This window comes from Tauraco erythrolophus, chromosome 15 (assembly GCF_009769465.1).
Source record: "Tauraco erythrolophus isolate bTauEry1 chromosome 15, bTauEry1.pri, whole genome shotgun sequence".
In the NCBI taxonomy this organism is placed as follows: domain Eukaryota; kingdom Metazoa; phylum Chordata; class Aves; order Musophagiformes; family Musophagidae; genus Tauraco; species Tauraco erythrolophus.
In genome coordinates this window covers 3,522,643-3,546,643 of record NC_141479.1, presented here as the reverse complement: position 1 = coordinate 3,546,643, position 24,001 = coordinate 3,522,643, and the positions used below count along the sequence as shown (strand labels likewise).

The 24,001-nt window shown below is 39.4% G+C and overlaps 1 protein-coding gene across 1 annotated transcript; it reads left to right on the top strand.

Moving 5' to 3' along the window:
* The first annotated feature begins 1,437 nt into the window (after positions 1 to 1,437).
* PLA2G15 (phospholipase A2 group XV) lies at positions 1,438 to 18,104 on the top strand. Its single transcript, XM_086620755.1, has 6 exons — positions 1,438 to 1,576; positions 9,135 to 9,291; positions 10,756 to 10,874; positions 12,172 to 12,270; positions 12,683 to 12,907; positions 16,381 to 18,104. The coding sequence occupies exons 1-6, from the start codon at positions 1,438 to 1,440 to the stop codon at positions 16,890 to 16,892; spliced, it is 1,251 nt and encodes a 416-aa protein (XP_086476881.1). The 3' UTR covers positions 16,893 to 18,104.
* Positions 18,105 to 24,001: the final 5,897 nt, after the last annotated feature.

The following is a 24,001-nucleotide window of genomic DNA, read 5'->3' as shown; positions in this document are numbered from 1 at the left end:
TTCTAAACTCCTGTCAACAGGCTGTCTGTTTTACCATACTCTACCTTCACACACAGATCTTTTTGACGTGTCTTTCTGCAGGAATTACAAATGTTGTTGAATACTGAATTCAGTTAGGCAAAGACAGCTTCAATTTTATACCTTACAGTGCATATAGCTTGCAGGAGTCACCAAGTCAACAAGTAGTTCTCTACTTCTACTTGTCTCTCACTGACATGTCTTCCTTTGTGATAACGTTCATGCTATTGTATTAACCATCCAAGACAGGAATATTTCTGAAAATTAGGAGACAGACCGAGGGATGTAGGAATATATAAGTAGACACTGTAGTGCCCTTGTTGCAAAGCAACCCTATCAGAATTACCTTTATCACGAGCATAAACACATAACCCCTGGCTCAGAAAGTGTGTGCCCACAGCAGGAGTGGACACGAGTGAACCAAGGAAACCTTGTTTTGCTCATCAGCACGATTATGACTGATGATGTGATTACACTGGTTCCAAGTACCATTTTTCTGTCCGTTTCGTTTCCGCTTCTGCAGATACCCCTCCTCGCCCTCCACAGCCAGGCACCCACTGAACAACATGTACTTCAAACTGAGCACGTAACTCCTAAATGGTATTGCTGAGGCACAAAGGCTTATATCCCTTCTGGTTTTAAATTACTGTAATTACAAGTCTACCTGCTTCTGTTATGTGTACAAAGGTGTAATGATTTTTTCGGGTATTGCCAAATGCCTGACCTCAATGATACTCTGTACCAACTAGGTGTCACACCAGTCAGGCGCTGCCTGAGGTACAGCTATGCCCATAACTTTCCTATCAGATGCCCAGTCCCTTGACTGTGTCATACTGAAATTCCCAGCTCTTCCAAGGACTTTTGTTTTCCCTTAAACCATTCTGACCATGCCCCTTACGCGCTATTTTATGCATAAGCTCCGCAGCAAACGGCCCTTACTTCACTTTCAGAGATCTTCACGACCACACAACTGTCCATGTCGTGACGCGAGACAAACGCGCACCGCCAGCCGGGCCCCGAGGCCTCACCCCGGCCGGGCCCGGCGGGGAGCCCTGCCTGCCGGCTCTGCCTCTCGCGGGCCCGGCCGCGGCTCCGGCACGGGCCGCGCTTACGGGGGTCTCTGCGGGGCTGGGCACCGAGTGGGGCTGCCGCGGCTGAGGGGCGGCGGGCAGGGGCCGGACGGCAGCGCGGGCTGCCGCCATCGCAGCCTGACGAGAGGCCGCCGCAGCCCGCCTAACAGTCGCGTGAGGAGAGCCGGCGCGGCGGCTCGTGCGCTCCGCAATCGGCTGGTGACGCCTGCGGGGGCGGGGCGGGGCGGGGCGGGGCGGTGGGTTTTGTGGCCGGGCCGGGAGGCGGGGCCGCACTCCGGTCCTGCGCGGGGTGGCGGGCGCTGCCGGCCCGGGGGTATGCGCCGGGGCGATGGTCCCACCGGCCGGCGCCAGGCTCCTGCCGTGCCGGGGAAGGAGCCCCTTCCCCAGGTTCCTTCTCCTGCTGCTGCTCTGCCCCGGCGGGGGGTGCGTTCCGCGCCGCCGGCCCCCGGGGCCGCCCGTGGTGCTGGGTAAGAGCCGGGGGGCGTCGGTGCGTGCGTCTGGCGCCGTGCAGCCCGGTCAGGACCGCTGTCTCCGCTGTCGGCCCCGGTGCGGAGGCGGCCGGCGGCCTGCGGTGCTGTGCCCGCCGCGGGGGTCCGGCCGCCGCCGCTGCCCGGGGTCTCCGGGACGTTCCGCCGGCTGACCCCGCTCCGTGAGCGCGCCGGGCGCTATGGGCACCGGGGGGCGCCGGCGCTGGGCACGGAGCGTCTTCGGCGTAACTGTGCCCCGGCACCGGCAGGCTGCCCTTGGCCCGGCCGTGAAAGCGAGTACCGCAGGCCCGGGCAGGGGGAGCGGGCACCTCGCACCACCGCGGGGCTCAGATGTGCCGAAATACTCGGTTGCCTTGGCTTGTCGGGGGTACGGGAAAACAAGACTCGCCCAAATACGTTTTTAGCTCGTTAACTAAAACCGGACCTTCGCTTCCCAAGATTTCACGCTATATGAACCTTTCATAAAAGGGATTAGATGGAATCGGGTGTGGGAAGAGACTGGGTATTACAGCAGTCAAAGTACATGTATATAAAAAGCGACAGACTTACTTCATTGCACGGCATAGGAAATGAATATTGATTAGTGGCCTGTAGTGTCACCTGTTGGCATAAAATGGTTTGTAACAAACATATAGAAAGTACTCAGGTAAGAGTTACTAAGTAATATTAGTGAGAAGCTTTTTGTATCCGTTGGTAAGAAAACTGTAAATAAATTTTAAATGTTTAATAACTTGTCTATGGACACTGTAATTCTTAAGCATTCCAGTATATTGAGTGTGTTTGGTGATATATTCATGTTAGTAGTCAGTCCTGTGAATGCATTCATTTTGCTGTATGTTCTTATTGTGCAATTAACCTTCATGATAGAGGGGATGAAAAAGTAAGAAAATGGGGAACAATGCTGGAAAAAGGATAATCAGTGGCATGTTGTTCAGTTTAAGCTCTGTTTATAATAATATAGGCTCTGCTATTGACTTTATTACTAATGTTAAACTTCTGACATAAAAGGGTAAAAGCTAAACAAGAACTTTTTAAAGATGCTGTGTATCTCCAGACCACCATGTACACACTGACAGTTCTTGACAGATGTCTGAACTGGCTGAGAGGGTGCAGATTTGGAAGTAGAAACTGCAAAAGGCTGCCCTAAGAGGCTGGAGTTAAAATGTGAGCAGAAGTTCTTCGAGTTCTGTCTGTGAAGGTTAGAAGCAATCTCTTATCCCATCTCTCCACTCTGTAACGCTGGGTTTTAGTAATAAGCTTTGGCATTTATTCCAGTGCAAGCTTCTTGATGACAAAGGTGATAGTGTTTTAGTTGCTGATCCAATACTCAACTCTAGCTATGAAGGAATCAAAGAAGATTTAAAAGCAATTGGGATAAAGGGATACTGATTATAGAAGCATGGAGTTACTACTGATGGATCTACTGTAAGTATATATGTTCCCTAAGGAAGCTTTTAAAAACCATGGCTTGACCTACATTTTGTTTTTCGAAGAGATGTTTCTGGTAAATACTGCATGGCAGAGCACACGTTCATCAGTGAATGGTTTAAAACACAGACTTTCCTGCTGTTACAGTAAATTTTCATCAAATGCAACAGAACTTGCATCTCTTACTGTTCTAGTCCATGTCTATGTTTTAGAATTTGCTATTTTCTGCTGCCCAGTCCTGACCTGTCCAGAAAGTGAAGCTTCAATGGGTTTTAACATAAATAACTTTTCGGAGCTGTCTATATGTTTGAGAAAGTAGGTGCTCTTACTGTAATTTCCTGTAACTTTCTATTGTAAAATACCATGTTTTCCTGATACCTAGAAATGACTTGTTGTTAAAACACCTGCACTAAGAGCTTAGCTTCAATTAGACATGATATGGGCAGTGAAGGTCAAACAAATAAAGGAGAGGAAGGAGTGACTGTCGGTCACTCACTGGTTCTGTATGAAATGTTCTCAACTTGATTCTAGTTAACTTTTCATGACCTTTTCTTCATCCTTCTTGCGTATGTGACAGGTTAAGATAAGCTTTTTAGGAATTGCTGTGATGAGGATGGTAGAAGAGTTTCGGAGAATCATTTAGGGAGGCATTCTAAGCCTTGGCTTAACACAGGTGTTTGGAAGAGGGGAGAAAAACACACATTGCACTGGAATCACAAATGCAAAAGGAGATTGAGAGGTGTATGCAAGGCTGCATTGCACAGGCCCATGCAAGCCTGAGATGGTTTGGAGCCCATACAAGAAGGGGATACAGAGTTGATCCTCCTGATTTATCAGGCTGGCATCTAGACCCTTAATTCCTCATATGCATTCAGTTTTTAAATCTGTTTTTATCTTGTAGTAAATGTGGTCTCATGATCTAAGCGTTCACTCTTGATCTGTTTGGAAGTTAAAACTCTTAAGTAGAAAGAGGACTTAAGTTTGGTCTTACTCTGTGCATGGCAAGTTGGCCATCTGATCATAAGGAAGAAAGAAAGAAGGAATGCTGTTTAAAGGAATGCTGTAAACATAATGATCACTTCATAAATCTTTTGGACCAGTGATGGTCACAAGACCCAGTGTAACTTGCTCTCAAATTTTTCCTGTGAGGAATCCACTTGAAGTTGCAACCTGTGCTTACCGAAGGAACAGAGGAGGAAATAGAGCACAGCAGATACAAGGCACTGGTTATATACGGGTAACCTTGTTTGGCTCCCCAGGTACTAACAAAAAGACCGCTCCTAGGAATCTTAAATCTGAAAACAGATGAGCTGCTTAAATACAACTTTGTAACTCTTGGCTGTAGTTGTGGTGGCAACAGATCTCAGATTTGTAGAGCCCTCTAACTGGCTCAGGTGAAATGTGGTTCTGTGAAACAGCTAAGCCAATCTAATAGCTGTTAGTGCTCCCCTGCTTTCCTTGTGCCTGCTTATTGGCCACTTTGTGGAGTTGTTTGTCTTGCTAAAGGATGAGAAAATTAACTTGTTGAGGAAGAAGTGATTAATTTTGTAGTTGAATTGCCTTAATGGAGGAGCTGGCACAAGGAATGTGGAGAGTGGCACCACTCCATTTGGATTAGGTTATTTTTTAAACTGGTCTGTGTATCATCAAATGGTGCCTTAGTAGCAGGAGCTACTTATGCCTGAAGATCATGTTTGCACATAATGCTGGAGCAAGACCAGGGACCAAACTGACATGGGTATTAACTGACAGTGAACTACTGCAATGCAATTGCTCAGTTTTCCCTGAGATTTAAATAACAAAGCATCAAAGGGTAGTAATATCATAGTGGTAGTAGAGAATAAGAAACATGAGGTAAAAGACGAAACTTTACTTCCAGAGTCCTGCCTGAAGGCTTGATATCAAAGACACAATGCTCATTAAAATGTAAGGTGATTGTCTTGGAGTTTTTAGGGAAAATGGGACTACTTAAGATACTGAATTGCCTTCATGCCTTTAAGAGTTTCCTATTCAGCCAGGACAATATATTCATACAGGAAAATCTCCTTTAAGAACAGGATAACCTACTGAATGCCTCTGCTCTACTGACAATACCTACTAAATATATATATACACACGTATGCAGGTATTCTGTGCAAGTGCTTCTGGGTATCTGCTTCATGTTGACATGCAATCATATTTTTGCACTTGTCAGTTTGGTTACATATTCAATGCACTTGTCTTCTAATGCTTGCAATAAGAAGCTCTTTTCTTTTGTGGCTGTTCTTCCTCCTTCATTTTCTCACATAGTCCATTGATAGTACACAGTGGTTATCTCATGTGTTATCAATTTTGGGAGCTGATAACCTGTCCTTATAAGATCAGTGGTGGATTCACTGAACTCTTTACCTTCGAGCTGACTCAACACAATTACTATATCAATGTTCTGATACCTTCTGCAAACAATTTGTTAGGTACTTGGCTAAAGTTTTCTAGAAAGACACCTAAATGAATTTTGTTAATAATTGATTTACATGCAAAAGAGGTTTGTCTGTGAATTCCTGCTGACTGCTAATTGACGTGTGCTTGTTTGTGTGGTCAGCTGGCTGGATGTCAGGAGTGATTTAAATGTTTCTGCCTCATGTGATCTGAGGTATCTAGGAGTATCATGTGATATGTTGTTTGCTTTCTTGTTCCTAATTTTAAACACAAGACGTTTCTGTGGGGGTCTATCATTGCGTCTATGAGCTACTTTGAGACATTCTCCTTGGAGTACTGTGGTCAGAATTTAAAATTAATTTTCTAGAAAGCTTAGTTCATTTTAAAGGAAGGCTAATTTATAGAACCAAAAAGATGACAGTTCTTTGAGGAAATTATACCAGTTAAAAAGTTATGATAGTTGATACATATATATATTCAAAGGCATTTGTATTTCAGATAAAAGTAGTCAAAAAAGTACCAATTGATGGCCTCTTTGCCACACAAACAATAGTTCCCCCTCAGTTATTATGTAAGTGCTGTCTTTTCTTTTTTCTAAATGAAATTGAAAATACTCCTATTCATGGCTTTTGTTGAATGTTCTTTTTATTTCCTGAGTGGTATCAAGGCAAGTTACTTTCCAGGGTGCAATTTGCTTATTATTTTCTGCTTGAAACTATGAATCAGTCATTAAGACTTAGGGATAGTGACAGGCAGGGGTGTCAGTGTATCCTAAAGCTAGTTATTGTAGTTCCCAGACTTGGAGAAGGCTGTAACTTCTTTTAAACTCTCAAATCAAATTTGTAAATGTGCTTTTCACAAAGTTTAATCAAATAAGAACACATTCCAGATGGAGATCTACTAGTTTTGTCAGGGCAGTTGAGACAAAAAAAAAGAAAAACAAACAAGCAAACAACCAACCAAAACTCAAAAGACACTATAATATTGGAAGTGAATTGGGCTTATTGATGTATTAGAATAAGTCTTGTTGTGATTACCATCTTTGTGTGAAACTGACTGATCATCAAATCTGACAGAAACACTTTTTTCCGCTGAATATGAAACCTCATTATATATCCAAATGTCACAGTTCAGAAGTCAATACATGTATTGCACACTGCAAATGAAGGAAGCAAGAGTAGTGCGTGAGATCTTTTCTTGGACATCCAGTTTCAACTAGTGCTGAAGTATTTTGCAGAACTTCACTTGCCAGTTATTTTGTACATTTACGGGATCAGTCTGCAGGCTTTAAAAAGTAAAAACTTTCTATAACATTTCCAGGAAAAAGACTTAGAAACTGTATACAGATAGAGGTAGATGAGAGGATGAGGAGGAAAATTGCTTGGATTACTCTGCCTGCAGATGCTTTCTGTGTATGGTCTGAAAGCAAAGGGAAATGTGGTGTTCTACTGCTTTTAAATTCCATCACAGAAAATTCAGAAAGGTATGTGCTTATCCTACAGAATTAATCTTTAATAGGATCTTTTTTAACCTGCTACTTATCAAAAAGCCACTAAGTAGTTCTTCAGCCAAAATGTAAATCATTAACACATAAATTTTGTGGGGTGAGGACTGAAGATCTTGCATGTTTCTTTGCATTTCGTTCCCTATAGCTTCATTGTGAACTCTCTTCAGCTTGCAGAATATACTTAATATCTTAACCAAATTAAACTTGCAGTTAATCTTAGATCACTCCATTAGTGGGACTTTGTACAGTTTGCTACTTTCAGTACTGTTGTTGATAAATGTATCTTGATTATAATCTTAAACTTCTTCAGTTGTATGTCTTCCTACCCTGAGTGGGAGTGCTTATGGTTATTTGAGTGCTGTTTGGCAATCTCAGTTCCTAAAACTCTGATACTCCAGATGTTTGTTTGAGTTTTTGAAAGGTGTCTTTGCTGGAAGAACTTTATTTTTACCCAAGGAAATGAGATTCCAAGGTAGAACACAATGTCACTTTTCTACTTTGTTTTGCATTGAAACAGAAGACAAAATCAACCTGTTCTGTCCTTGGCAAGTCTGCTGCTGAAACTGGCCAGCCATGAATGATTGATATAAATAGAATTACATTCTCTTCCTTTTCTAATTAAGAGCACTGATACAGTGCAGGTACAAGACTGTGGAACAAGGTGTTGCCTTATAGTTCTATTAGCAATAACTAAATGGCATTTTGTGAGGTTACAAGACTGAACTTCAGTAAACTCTTTCTAGGCTGTGAGGCAATACTATAATCTCCCTTACTATGCTTTCCAGTATATCAGAGTCCTTGAAACATGACCTAAAATAAACTGTGGTCAGCTACTGGGTCTTTTAACGTTTCACTTAGGACTACAGAAACAACAACACTAAAAACCTAATGAGAAAGTAGGGGTAGTTAATAAAGAAATCCCGCGGTATATATTTTGCGGTGGGGCATAACCTTCAGTGGTTGAAGGCTGTAAGAGTGCGGTTGTCTGGGTCTATATTTAGTCTGAAGTTCTTTTTCAGTTCTGCGTTAAGTGTTTCTGTGATAACATATTTAGCTTTCCAGTTAAATTAGGTGTTTCATTAAAAGGCATTATCTCTTTCTCTAAACCATTGCTAAGTATCAGTCTTCTACAGAACTTAAACTGTTTTCATTAGATAATTTACTGAAATGGGAGGGAAAAGGAACTGTATGGGTAGGCCTGCATTAAAAAAACTTCAAAATTAAACATTGACAAGCAAATAGGATACAGTTATGCACACTCCAAAAAGGTGAGAGTGTGTAGAGCTGAAAAGGATGGGGCAACTCTTAAATGCCTAACTACTAAATTTTTCTAATAGAAAGAAACTTTCCAGTTACCGAAGTGTCTTTGTCCTTCTGGTTCTTGAAGGAAAAGTGATTAAACGTAAAAGAATGTAAGAAGTTTCTCTGGAAACTTGCTGCTGAAAACTTTAAGAGCATTTTTTAAGATTAGTTCTAATTTAGAAAGAATATTTCTGTCTCCATCTAGTGTTTAGAATAAATAAAGGAAAATCAAACTTCATCAAAGGAATACTGGCATTTAGTATATGCCTTAAGAACACCGCACTTCAGAGAAGGTGCAAATAGAAGACCCTTCCCTCCAAGTATTACTGATGCAATGTATCAAAGAAAAGTGAATATCAAAACTGTTGTTGCGTTCAAACCTGAATGTAAAAGATATAAAACTCTGTATTTGGGTTATTATGCTCGCCAACTAAATCTTGTGTAGCAAAATTGCAGTCAAAGGTGAAGTAGTGAAAATAAAAACCATAAATGGTGCTGAAGAAAAAATTATTTCAGAAAGATTGTTTGCACTTAAAAACACAGATAATTTTGATAATGTTGGAGACTGTCTGTTTTTCATACCTGTGGCCTAACATGACCTGTTCCTATGTAGTCTGTTTTTTGAAGTTAGAAACTGTTGATCCAGAATTATTCTACATGGTGGTTCCCCAGCTAATGATTTTTGAAAATCCAAATATTTTCAGTGGAAAATGCGTGTGCAGTACTTTGTTCTTATGTAATTTTTTTTATCTGGTTACAAAACTTAATGGTACCTCTGGATGCAGTGATAGTGCATAAGAGGGCTACAGAATTAAGACGTGTCTATTATAATGTAAAATGTTAAATACTTTAATTAAAGTGTCACCTTTTTATATCTTTCAGTTCCAGGGGACTTAGGTAATCAGTTGGAAGCGAAGTTAGATAAGCCATCAGTAGTGCACTATCTCTGCTCAAAGAAGACTGACAGTTATTTTACGCTCTGGCTGAATTTAGAGTTGCTTCTTCCTGTCATCATTGACTGCTGGATTGATAATATCAGGTAAGACCAGAAACGTTGCTCTTTGCAGTTATCTCCTTTCCTTAGGCTGACATACTTTGTACAGAATGGCCGCCTTAAACTTTCTCACTGGTTTGAATCAGAGTAGAGAAATTACTTGGAATTCTGCTAGGTAGAGTAACAGGATGAATCGGAGGATGTGGCTCTGCATCTGAAGTAGCTGTTCATCACTGATGAAAAGCAGAGGTTCTCTTAGTTTCTTCCACTTTCTCTCCTACCAGTTACCCAGCATTGGTTTGGGCACTTATCAGATGCTTCTGTAGGCTTACCTAAAGCAGAACACTTTCTGCACCTTTGGTTTAAGTTTTGATGAGGCCAGGGGGAAGGAAGTACATTGGGCAGCTCAGAGGGGACAGGCAGGTGGAATGTGAGCTTGCACTTTTGCCATTAGAGAGCAGTCTCATGAGCAGCTGAGACATGGGGTCCTTTAAGTGCAGTCTGCAAGTCTCTTTCCAGAATTATTTTGGTTTAAAAAATTGCCTCATTTAAAGCTTCCAGACTGTTTCACTGTTCAGTGTGCTTCATTAATGTTCCTGTAAAAATCAAAAATACCTCTATAAAAACAAGAAATACTTAGCTTGTGCAATTTAGAAATGCTGTATTGGCATGTTGTTCTTTTATGTGAATGTACCACGCTGTTGTGTAGTTGTGCCTCTGCTTTTAAGTCTTGCTATATGCCTTACAGGTTAGAGAGATTTTTGCGTGTGAAGATTTGAATATCAATTCAGATTATAAGACTCCATCTAGGGGTAAAAACTTGCATTCAGAAAGGGCAATTGTATTGATACGGTATTAAAACCAAACAAAAATCCAACAATAGTAATAAAAAACCCCACTCTGACTCGATGTTCCAAGTTCTTCATCTCAAATTGATAGGAAAAGTCTCTATAAAACACTTAATAGCTCTGTGTATTTCCTGAGGTACTAAGTGTTATTAGTCAAAAAATATCGAGTACTCCCTTAGGCTGGTATGGGTGTCCTAGTTCAACAGAAATGAATTATTTTTGTCTAGGAGAATTTTTCTGATACCTGATTTTACAGGTATTTTATCTTCTACTGCTGCATTCTTAAGTTCTTGACAAGTTTTCTCTGTGATGTGGCTTGATGCAAAGTGATACAGTAAAGAACTATATAAAGTAGCTTATATTCTAAAGTTGAAGTTCAGCCACAATTCTGTTTACTCAGTTTTATGGAGAAGCTAAGTCTCAGATTCTGCATGTAGAGCATTAAACTAATTAAAATAATAGTTTGTATTGTATAACCTCTTAGCCATTAGAGTACTCTTATCATGTTTGTGTGTTTGTGTTTTTTTTTTTTCTTCTGGGTAATAGCACTTAGAGTTCTTGTTACTGCACTTGGAGTGTAAGACCCAATGTAGTTGAGAGTTATCAGGTGGTAATATGACATTTCATGTTTTTCTCTCTTCTCCCCCCACCGCTCCCCCAGGCTTGTATATAATCGAACAAGTAAGATCACAGAACCACCAGATGGAGTGGATATCAGAGTCCCAGGTTTTGGGCAGACATTTTCCTTGGAATTTCTTGACCCGAGTAAAAGGAGCGTTGGTATGTACAAGCTGTGTCTGAAGTGCTTTGTCACATGTAGGATTTTTCTAGTGTGTCTTTATACAACAAGCTACTGAAATGCGATTTCAAATTACAGTTCTGTTTGGAAGCAGAAAAACGGATGTGTTGGTTTTTTTAGTAGGGTAGCACATGGCTCACTGCTTTTAAGTGTTTGTATTGTATTGTTTCGTCCGGTTTTTGGCCTGATAGATTGAGACAAAGATTCCATGTTATTTAGTCTTGTGCCAAATTTAAGTTCTTTGGATGAAACTGGAGTAGGCACTTTGAAGACAGACACTTTTGTGAGATGAGCTTTTGTGAGAAGTTGTTAGCTGTGGCTGAAGACTTGAGTAATTTAATAGTCAGTAAGGCAGTGAGCTTCGTGTGCTTCATAGCATGGATTTCTTTTCCTTTTCTGTAGGGAGCAGTTTCCAAAAGGGCAGTAATGTCCTTAATGACCTTCACTACCTGACTCATAACTAGAACAGAGCCATATTTAAAATTGCCTCTGTTCACTTCAGGGACTATATATTAAGTGATCAAGACTGAGTGAGGTTCTGCTCAAAACTTAAATGCGACTGTGATATTCAGTCATGACTGTGATGTTTTGACATTGAATTTTTCAAACTGTTACTAGATGCATTTACTTGTGGTAATGCTTATGTCCTACGTGTCAAAGCTTCTAATATATAACATCTTCTATTATGTAACATTAGCCATTCTGCAAATGTTTCCCTTGTTTGCTATTAAAACATTGTTTGGTCACTTACATCTTAGTCCACTACCTGATAGATGGAAAATAGTTTTGGGGTAGTGTCCAGAGTTTTGCCCTGGGGTACACTGTAAGTATTTGTTTCCAAGAATAAATGTGGGTGAAGTCCAGGCCAACCTTTATGAATGTGTTATAAACCCTACCTGAAGTTAATTTGCAATCAGCAAAAGCTAGGACTCTAATGTAGTGATTTCTGAGGTGTATTCTTTACAGTTCAAGGGTAAGACACGTTTCTGCTGAGGAAGACTTATCTGTTTAGTGCATACCATGTTTTCCTGCCACATTTGTTTGATAGATTAGCCAACTAGTAAAATGTTTTAATAATGGTATTCTCTCACTTTAGGGGGAACAGCAAGCATAACTCATTTTTTTAATGCTTTCTAGATTGTCAAAGACTAAGACTAGCTTTAATGTCTGTATATATGGTATCAGAGATAATGCCTCCAGAACTTCAGTTTGTTTTGTGATAGTGTCTGACAGCTGCTTCTAATGCTAATCTTTCTCACTCTTATCTGATGTCTACAGGCAGTTACTTTTATATGCTGGTGCAGAGTTTAGTAGACTGGGGCTACAAACGTGATGAAGATGTACGAGGAGCACCTTATGACTGGCGCAAGGCACCAAGTAAATAACATATTGTTACCTGAACAAAATTTTGACTCTCCCAGCCAGCAAATAATGTTCTGGGTCTCTTCTCCCATCCCACCTGTACAATTAAAATTAAATCCTTAATTTTGACTAGTTCTTAGGGCCTGGGTACCCCTGGACCCAGATGAAAGCTCTGTGGCGTGGTGTGTTCGTTTTTTTTGGGGTTTAAACAACTTGCTGCTTAAGACTTGCTTAAAACCAAAACAACAACAAACCAACACTGCCAAAACATATCCTCACAGAAACACCCACCCCTCCCACTTAATATCTGAATTTCTAAGCTCTGCATTAATTCCACAGACAATTTTTAAAAAAATAACCTTTTAAATAATTGTGTTGAAGTTAAGCATTCACAATTAACAATCATAACTGTGTATGTTTTCTTTAGATGAGAATGGAGACTATTTTGTGGCCCTTCGCAAGATGATAGAGTTAATGTACGAGCAGTATGGAAGTCCTGTTGTCTTAATTGCCCACAGTATGGGCAATATGTACACCCTCTACTTCCTCAACCATCAGACTCAGGATTGGAAAGACAAGTACATAAAGGATTATGTGTCATTAGGTGCTCCATGGGGAGGAGTGGCTAAAACTCTCCGTGTGCTGGCTTCAGGTAGGTAACTTGAGGATTTGCCATGTGTTTTCTTAGTGCAAGATACTAACTAGACTGTTAACTATAAGACTGGAGGATGCCAGTTTAAGGCACTATGAAGTTAATAATATTTTTTTCGCAAGTGATGGCAACTTAATGTTTCCAGGCTTATGACCTGACTGTCAATTCTTTATGTTCATACGAGTGGACTAAGTGGTTTTTTTTATCTCTCTTAACCAGGAGCTGTGTCCCCTCTTGACCTCTCCTAACACTTTTTCAGCAGATTGTTGTGTCATCTGCTGTTTGGCCTGGTGTCTTCTATTTCTGTCACTTCTGCCTCCAGCCTGATTGCTCTCTGTTCAGTATTGCAAAGCTAACAAGGAATCCAGAGCGTTCAGTAGTTCCCTTTGATTAAAGATCATATAGCTGCTTGAGGTTAACATTAAGGGACACTTGCAGACGTGGTGGTGAAGTGGTGCCCACAGCACAAATACCTGTCAAAACTTATAACTCTACAGATAAGGAAAGTCAATCTTGGAGATTTTGGGTTTAGGACACTGCATGTGTCTGAGACTAAAAAAAAAAAAATTAATGAAGAGGCATAACTTATTTCACTAAGTAACTGCAAATGACTGATGGAAAAAGTTCCTTACCACATCATGTGATATAATAATTATTTCACGTGCTTTGGCATTTAGTTTGTTATATTTCTGGCTTGGTTTTTTAGTTTGTTGCTGACTTGTTAGCTTTGGATATCACTAGCTTCCTAAACAAAGCCAACATCAGAAACTGGACTTCATCAAAATGCAGTACACACACCAAGTGCCAGCCATGCATAGACAGATCAAAGAATACTTTGCTTAGCAAAGGCATTTGATTCTGGAGTGCACAGCTCAGTTACTAATTAGAAAATTTAAATTGGATGTTTGTATTGAGTTATACATTGTTAAATCTATTGCAATGACACTGTGAAAATTGATTTCCCTTTTTCCACAGGCTTTGTCTGACAAGTTTGCATGCTACAGAAATGGCAGGGAGTGAGCAATGTTAATATCACCTTCATAAAATTCCACATGATCATATAAAATTCCACAGTCCTAGATTTCTGTTCATGTCAGTTTCACAGTTGTTATCAAACTGGTCAACAGTACACAGGTGGAATTATTTTCTCTAGATCTTCTGTGATACTTGGTGCAACGTATTCATGTGCTTTGCAGGATCAATGCTTGTATGATTATAATTCCAGTGCCAATAAAGTGAGAATGTTCTTCCCACTACAGTGAGCAAAGACACGAAGTTCACTGAGGTGGTTGGTTTGTTTGCTTTTTGTCAGCTTGAGATGCTAGCAGTGTCTTCCTTAGACCTAATGTTTTGTTCACTATAATGTCAGTGGTGTGCCTGCTGCCTTAAGCATGGTCTTGGCATACAGTACTTCTGTAGTTCAGAGAAAAGTAAAATATTTAATAAGTGTTTTGTAACAGTTCTGTAAGAGAAGGCTGGAATACAGTCAGGTTCTGTGTTTGATTATTCTACTGGAAATAAGTTTTGTACGCCTTCCTTTCATTGTTCAATTCAGAACTTGGGCTTGCTTTGCTGAAAACTGTCAAGTAGCATTCAGTAGCTTAGTGGTGAGTGTTCACCCTTAAGTGTTTATACCACACAGTAATATGAAACACATTTTTCAGGACTTTTGTGATTCTTGCTGTGTTCTTTTGAGTATTTTTATCTGTTTCAGAATTATACTAGCAATGTCTCCATATAGTACTCCTAAAGATGGCATTAAAGACTATGCTTTAGGTCTCCTTGCTGAAGCAATAGTGCCACCTTAAGGAACTGAAAATATATTTTGGTGCTATTCCAGGAATAGCGGTTTCTGTTTCAGTATTTCAATTTTATGGTGTGGTTGACCTGGATCACTACCTGTTGTAACCACCTGGACCTACTAATGGAAAATCTGATTCAAGGTTCAGCTGACAAGAGTTGAGGTGTGCCAGCCATTGCAATAACGGAAAACAGGTTGATCAGACAGTCACTGTGAAAATAACTTTGCCTCAAATTTCTTTTTTATTTATTAGAAAAAGCCTCATTTCTAGTAATCACGATACCTGCCATTTATTAAGCAGCTTTTAATTTTGCGGAAAACAATGCAAGAAGTTAAAATATGAATAAAGATGCATGTGAATAATAACTTAGTCATGTGTTAGTGTGAGCCATCTTTGGAACCAACTGCTAAGAAAACAAGGGACTTGATGTCTACAAAAAATTCTTGAAATGTTTTGGTCAAACACTAGTTCTGTTATAAGAGTAAGTCTAAATTTGGTAAAACGTAACAGTTTTGTAGTTTATTGGGTACTGGATAATTTAAGACCTGTATTGATAATAAGCTCTAGCTCTCTAGATTTGTATTATATTAAGAAAATGTAAATCCTTGGAAAAGCTTGGCCAGTTGAAAATGTTTCCAAAGTATAGTAGTTATTGACTGGTCTTTCAGGAATTGTTGGTTTTGTGTCCCTGTCGCCCCCCTTGCTTCCCTCCTGGCAAAGATATAGTTTAGGTTACCAGAGTTGCTAGAAAATATTAGTGCTACATGTGAGAAAACCTGGGTTCTGAGCAACGCAAGTATTTTAGCAGTCTTGAAATGCTGGCTGGAAGGGAAGATGCTGGTGTTGGTGATTTTCCATGACTCCCACTAGAAGCTAATAAGCTTTTAACTCTTCTTTTGCTGAAGTACTATGCATAGACCGAATTGGTCATTGAGAGCAGCATTCTTACTTGATATCATAAGCAGACACAGTAACGCTTGCTTTGCTTCTGTTTGTTTTTGACAAGTTTTCTTGGTAACTATTAAGAGTCTACCATTTTCTTTCAATTGGAGGCATGTTCTGGTAGGTTTTGTTAGCACCAGGGAGTGCATAAACTGGTAAAACACTATGCCAAATCGTAAATAGACAATATAGTAATGAATTAAATACTGCTAATCTGCTTGTTTTGAATGTGCAAAACTTGAAACATTTTGTTAAGCCTATAAAGTCTCTTCATGAGCTCTTACATGTGTGTAAGGATAGTAGTATTTATCTGTTCTTTCAGCAAAAACATGATCTATGTACCAGAATTTCTGTAAAACACGCTTCCAGAGGAGCATTTAAGACAAAACTTGCAAATGGTATAAATGATGCCTAATAAAAGCTGTTTTCTTACTTGGCTAGTATAGGAAATACCTTCTCCTTTAAAAAGGAGCATATTGGAAAGGCACCAGTGTTCTTGGTTTGTCAGTTGTTCATTCATCAACTTGTATATAAATGTGTAAGTTATCAGAAGTTAGTTTCCAGAAGTTAATTATCAAGACAATCATAAATGAGGAAAAACTTCTTAAATTGTCACTGTGAGCAAAGGGAATAATCTTTTTATTCCTGTTATCACTGTGTAGTCATTGCTGCTGGCTGAGATTCATGTGTTGCTTTGCGTGTAATGAAATTCCACCTTTTTTTTTTAAGGTGACAACAATAGAATACCTGTTATCAGTTCTCTCAAGATTAGAGACCAGCAGAGATCGGCTGTTTCCACAAACTGGCTGCTCCCCTACAACTACACATGGCCTCCAGATAAAGTGTTTGTAAGCACACCTACAGCTAACTACACTCTTCGGGATTACCAAAAATTCTACAGGGACATCAGTTTTGAAGATGGCTGGCTCATGAGACAAGACACCGAGCCCCTAGTCTACCAGATGACCCCACCTGGTGTGCGTGTACACTGTCTTTACGGTACTGGCGTGGAAACACCCGATTCCTTCCATTACGAAAGTTTTCCTGACAAAGAACCCAAGATTCTTTACAGCGACGGGGATGGTACAGTAAACTTACAGAGTGCCTTGCAGTGTCAAAAGTGGGTGGACATGCAAAAACAGGAAGTGGTGATACTTGAGCTTTCAGGAAATGAGCATATTCAAATGCTATCCAATGATACTACTATCTCCTATGTGAAAAAGCTGCTTTTTGATTTGTGATACCTTGTGTTGACAGTTACTTTTCTCACCTGTGATGCCTTCCCTTAAATATGGGAAAATGCCTTTTAATCTCTTGATATTTAGATATTTGAATTATTTATTTTGTGGGTTTTTTTAAGGCTGTGTTCAAGAAGTTGTTTGGTGTCCTGAATGATTGTTTGTCTCTGATTCGTGTTTATGATGCTTCATGGTATTTTCACATTCTGCAAATTTGGTCAAGTATGCATTTTGGTGCCTCTGGTGGTGTGCCCAATATTCATACAGACTTTCATTTGGAGATTGTGCAGCCCCTTGCACATACTACATAGAATCACAGATACCTGAGTTCCTTCGTGTGGTCTTTGCAGGGTTTGGAGCGGGAGGGCTAGGAAGGATTGCAATTTCAGATGCCCATAAAAAAAGGGAATGACATTAAGAATTTGGGAAGCACAGTAAACTTTTTAAAGGGTCTTGCATATTCTCACCTACAGTTCCCAGTACCTTGGTTTGTAAATGTGCATATCTACTAGGTCAGATAGTACTAGGCAGACCTCTTCTCTGTACTACCTTTGTCATAATCCAGCCTTTCTTTTATTACAACTTTTGGGGGAAAAAGGATAGATGTGTGAATTACTTAAAGCTTCTTATTAGGTACCTTTTTGGGTTTTTTAAAAGAAATTGTTTGCTCATCAGCTGCTAGAACCTGATTACATACGATCTGGAGTCTGAGGAATCCTCACCTTGTGTTTATCATGTTTATCAATGAGGGAAAGAAGCTAGACAGTGGTTGGTGCTAGCAATAACTGTAGCTGTATGGAGTAGCGCATAAATTAAAGCTAACTGAATTGAATACTGGCAAACAACCCATACAGTGCAGAATTGCATTTCTGGTGAAAAATGATCTCCTATAGTGGAAATGATAACGGATGGTAAGCGTTAATTCAACAATAAAAGTAAACTTCCTGAAATGGAGTGGGGAATGGAAGCCAGCATAATATAGTATGAAGTATAACCCTTTTTCTCAGTCAAATACTTAGGCTCTGATCCAGTTTCTGACCAAGTAGTCATTGGATCAACATTACATTCAGCTGAAAAGAAATGTAACATTTTAAAATCAAAATTCATTGCCCATTGATTACAATTTTCAATATTACTGCTTCAAAAAGTTGAGATACACTGTTTCTTATATGTTTCTATAAATTGCTGAACATGCAACACTTATTCCTACAGTATTGTTTTACTCTGTATTAAAAAAAACTTCAACTCTGAACTCCACAGAAATGATAGCCTAAAGGCCATCGTATTTACAGCCTTGATTACGTAAGTATTGTTGCAGAAACAGTTTCACTTGCCTGCTTTAAAACCAGTCACCCAGTTAGACTGCACTTAGTTTTCTGAAAACACAATTTTGAATGCTTTCAAAATGCTAGGTCCTCCAAGAAAAATGTTTTAAGACTTTCAGAAACTCATCAGAACTATTGAGGATTCATTGCTTAAGAAACTGAACTTGTCTAAAGGGTTAAGTTTTTAACTATTTCAATAGCATGCACAAAATGTTTGCTGCCATTAAAGATATCAAAGAGACGTGTTGAAATGACAGGCTTGAACTCTTGTTGCTGTAGAATGCAAACATTTTGGCATAGGAAGTAGGGTTTAATTCAGAAATGACTTATAAATCCAGAACAACTTGAGCTAGGGTCATGGATAAGCTAAATATCTTCCTAGGTTTTAACTTCCTTATGTAGCTTCAGTTTCACCCTGCATTTTCCCTATTACTTTTGTTGAGGGAGAGTGCATCTTTTCCTGATTTTAAAAATGGAATGTTTATCTTGTCCTCAGTTGCCCAGGAACCTACAGTTCAGCAGCAATGTTGCCTAGACTTTTCCAGAGTAAGTACTGAGTTGCCCCAAGCCATTTGTAATTGGTAACTGTTGAAATGAAAAAAAAAAATACCACCCAGAAACTAACAACAACAACGAACCCCACAAAAAAGTCCTTCAGCCAAGTGTTCTATTTTATGCAGGGCTGTCAGCTGGATAAGCTTCAGGCTTGTGTTCCAAGACTGCTCAATGATGATAAAGCTCTTCCTATGGTCTGACTCAATTTTTGAATAAATTGCTACGTTACTGGTTTACAACAGAAAGAAATTAAAGAAAACTGCTTATCACATTCTGTCTTGATGAAGTAGGATGCCTGTTAAAAAGCACTGGAATGAGTGGAGCTGGAGGCAGGCTGTATGGCAGAATACCAACATGGATATCAAGGGCTGAAAAAATGAGAAAAGAACATAGGTAAACAGTTGTTAACCTGATATGGAGAATGTTCATTTAGAGGAGAGAAGCATCATTTAGATCCTTACCCATTAATTGGTGACATTTTCAATCTCATACCAGGAGTTTAGCTTCAGCGTTTTTTTTTGATTTGAAGTTCCAAAATACATGATTCCAGAAGATGCTCTATTATTCTTTTTCCTTTACTATTTTTATAACACTACTTTTTGTGCTCCCCTCAAATAAAACCCTCTCTCTTATTCTCTTCTAATTTTGGCAATCTAGTACTATGTTTGAGATCAGTTGACTGTATCTTTTAACCTACAGACTTGTAAATCACCTTTCCTTTAGTAGACAAGCCCTAGAGTGAGTCTCTTTAAACTTGTGTTAGTTAACCTGGTAAAATGAAGTTGAAAGTTTTTCAGGGCTTTTTTTTTTTTAAATGTTGTATGTCGCTATAAAGCCTTGTTGTGCAAGAATGTGCATGCCTGAGTTCTAAGTGCTGTGCTGGAGCAAGCACAGTGAGATTTTTTGAGTGGATGTGAAGGTTCTGCAGGCTATAGTTGAACCACTTAACTCAGCATGTTGAGAGGTGCTTACTCACTACAGCATGTTCCTCTACAAGGCAAAAGTATTTAGCATTACTGTTACAGGCCTGCTAGAGCCATCTGCACTCTAGATTCCTGAGGGGAGAGAGGTCTGAAGAAACAAATCTTTGAAAGGAGAAAGTGGCACTTCCTTAAGAGAAGTAACTCAGGTGCTTTGCCAGGCTGCACAGTTGAAATGTTTGAATTTACTGACATATCTTTGTTATACTTAACACATAGCGATCATGTCTCTCTCTTTTCATAATTTTTACTAGGTTTTATTCTTCCAGGATATTTTCAGAAACCAAAAATAGTCTTGAGGACCAAATGTGTTTATTATTTTTGACAAAATGTATGGAAAATGCTGAAGAAGCTTTCAGCTGTTGTAATACTTCTGAAGAGGTTCAGAGTCACTATGTGATTCTGTTTAAAACCAGAAGGCTTCAATAACTAGCAATAACTGCAAAGGACTTGCAGACCGAAGGAAGGAATGTTTGGTATTAAGGTAGTTCTTGGAGCACAGTGTGTTCAAGGCCCTCTTAAATTCAGGGAATGTTTGGCAATGACTTTGCTGCTTTACACTTAACAGTATTTTGTATGGAACATATTCTGAGACCTAGCATTTTATATGCTCTTTTTGTGTATGAATGCGGTCAATAGATTTTGAATATTTTATTGTCAAACTTTGATAATATAATAAAGTTGATCTAATACAGCTTGTGTCCTATGGTGAATAATGTCTTGTCTCACTGCTCAGATGGAATGTCAACTTGTTGCTGTTTTTCTTCCCCATGGATTCTTGGTGTATCATTTTCTCACAGTAATTGCTTCTTGGTTCATCTTCCAAATGTACCTACTGTCTTGTGGTACGTTTGGCATTCTCTGTTAATTGTTCTTGAATTTATGGAGATGTGGGACTAAGATTACTTGATTTCTTTTATTTGCTTCTCTCTTGCTCATCTCATATGAAGAAAAAAAAAAAACAACAAAAAACAAATGGTTCTTGGGATGCCTCATGCTTCTGTTCAGGTAATCATTTTGAAATCGGTCCCTCGATCCTGAAGTGTCCTGTATGTTTGCAGTTGCCTTTATACTGTTGGTTTCCAAACTGGTCCACAAACTCATGCATGTTGATGATACAGTTTCATGGTTGTATGAAACAATCTTTTTGCAATTAAAAATATCACATTGTGGCTCTGAAGAAACTTTAACAGTAGACAATGGTTCTGTAGGGCAAAAAACCCTGGAAATTATCTCCTTTATCAAAGTAATCCAAAAGCCTGGTGGGCAAGCAGAAGTCCTTGGGTAGCTAGCCTGGATGCTTCACTAACAGTACATATGATTGCTTATAACTCTTGAGAAAGAAAGAAAAATGATGAGGCTGAAACTTGCCTTATGGGAGGTTGTTTTTTTTCACATGATAAAGACTGTAACAGAAGATGAGTGTTTGACTGCTGTGCCTCTCTGTGCCCTAGATCCCTACTAATCGGACATCTTGTCCCAGTACAGTCCTTGTTCATACTTTCCTCAAGGTTCATTGACCCCATATGATTGCAGGAGAAGGGGGAACTTGGCCTTCCTCCAGCTCCCTATTAAAATGGGGAAAGTCCTGCACTGAAGCACTGTGCCAATTCTTGGAAGAAGCTGGGAAGGCTGAGAGCCCAGGGAATGGGGAGACAGAATGATAACAGGGCCTGGCTAGAGCAATGCCAAGCCATGTGAAGACTGGTGTCCTCTGCAGTGCTGGAATATTGATGTAACACTGGTGCTAGCTCAGGTTGTGCATCTTTCAAATAACAAAGTTATAGTTGCGTGCTGTCTGATGCTATTTTGCTGTGCTATCTTAAATGCTTACATTAAGGATGGGATTACAGTTTTGAGAAACTATGTCAACTTTCTCTTTTGCTTGAATTGCAGTTTTTCTCTGAAGTTCTAACTTAATAGTTTCCTTTGTTTTAAGACTAATTTACTTTGTGGTCACTCAGATCAACAAATGAGAATTAAGTGGAATGTTTAGTTCCTAAATCAGGATTCTTCAGGCAAAAGCAGAATGTAATATAAGCCTAGGAAATCAAAGAAATCCATATGCAATGTTTTACTCAAAATATTGATGTTAAGTTTGTCTATATTAATATTGCTTGCCAACATCTTGTTCTAAACCATGCAACATCTGAGCAGAATATCCTGATCCTGAACTCTTTTCCTTCTCATGTAACAGGTGATCACTAATTCTGTGTGAAATAGATTAATAAAGTACCTTCATTTCAGGTTTTAGGGATTAGTTCTCCAATAGTTGAAATTTAAGTTGTTCCCCCCTGCCCCAGCAGATCTGGAAGCAATAGTGGTATCGTACTAGTACTTCTAGCACTTTTGCAGGTTCTACTCAGTTTGTTACCAGCTAAAGCACATTTTACTACTTACAGTACTGTTTGCACTTTCTCAGCATTTCAAGGTGCTCGATATGGATCAGTGTCAATCTCAGCTAACAATCATAGAAAATAATGTTATTTCTAGAACAATTTCTGCGTACTGGAACAAATTCTTAAATTTAGCTTTTAACTAAACACTCCATAGCATGTTACTGAGGCTGTTAAAGAGCTTCTGCTGAAATCTGGAAATGAGCAGGTAATTTTAAACGTTAGGATACTGGAAAGCCAAATTATAAATAAAATATTTCTGTAGCCTTGTAAGTTGTTACAGAGCAGCTAGTGAACTAATGAACCTTTTTACTTGTATTGCCTGGATACATCAACACTTGGTCCAGTTAAAAAAAGATCGTTATCACGTTTTTGTAAAGACGAAGGGAACGGTTTCATGCAAACCTTGTCTCTACAACTAACAAAGCATCCAGTAGAGGGAGGAGTGTCTCAACAAACGCTCCGGCGGGGTGTCCTGGCAATGAACCGCAACTCATGGCAGGCAGTGGAGGGAGAAGAAAAAACATTCCCTAGCATGATGGCATCAAGGAAGGTTATTTACCGTACCTTAATCCAATATATTTTAATGACAAATATGCGGCACTGTCTTTCTACTTCAATCTGCCCATTCTCCCTTAGAAAGGAGTTATGTAGGAGTATGCAGAATGCTTTGTAAATACTGGAGGAACCAAGTTAAGGCTGGAGAGCCTCATGTCCTGCAGAAATCTTTCCTATACTGAAACAAAACATCAGTTCCTGGGAAACTGAACTAAGAGGATTAACACCTAGTTTGTTCTGGTGCTATTAATTCCAAAATGTATCCTGGATGTGAGCTGCTTTCAGTAATACGAAAACCTCAGTTCTTGGGAAAGAAATGTTTGTATAGACTTAATGTCTTTTGTACTAGTAGACATCTTCAGCAGTCAGTAGCATTAGAGATTTGTGAACCTCAGGTAATCCAAAGGCATTAATATTAGCTGTGTTTCACATCTCCTATAGGTTGTTGTGGTTTTTTTTCCCCAACTTGTATTTGAACAGCTAGGACTGACTGGAGAGTGCTTTCAATTCTACAGTCACTGTGATGCTGTATTTTTCTTATGTATTTGGGAGATGAAAGATGGGACACTTACTGAATATAACTATACAAATGCTTGTGGTTTTTTGGTTCTTGTGGTTCAGACACATTACAATTTTCTTCCCCAAAACTTTGAACACTTTTTGTTTTATAGCTTTGCTGTACAGGTGGGCTGGTTGAGTGACATGAACGATCCTCATAAACCTGACAAGAACTGACTTGTATGGTTTGAGTTGCCGTAATGCATACTTTAATGATTTATATTAAAAATGCAGTAGAGGGCAGTAGTATATAGGTTACAGAGGGTTTTTTTTGTAATGTTGAATGACATCTGTTAATTTCACCTGAGAAATTCAGGATTACAGGGAAATGAAGGCATAAACTTGATATCCACTTCCAGAGAAGTTGTGGCTGCCCCATCCCTGCAAGTGTTCAAGGCCAGGTTGGATGAGGCTTTGAGCAACCTGGTGTAGTAGAAAGTGTCCCTGCCCATGGCAGAGGGGTTGGAACTAGATGATCTTGAAGGTCCCTTCCAACTCAAACCATTCTGTGATTCTATGAATAAAGTATCATGCACTTAGTCCTTTCAGAAAGGCCAACTCTATGTTCGACCAGTATTTTTTTTCTGAATGTTTCAGACCAATAGAGGAAACGATCTATTTTGTTACTGTTTTGTTGTTTGTTTCTGTTTCCTATACTCTAATTAGTAAATTAGGAAACTAAACTGATTTGTCTGGTTTCACTAATCAGTCGAAGGTATGGGCTGGCTCAGACTGACTTC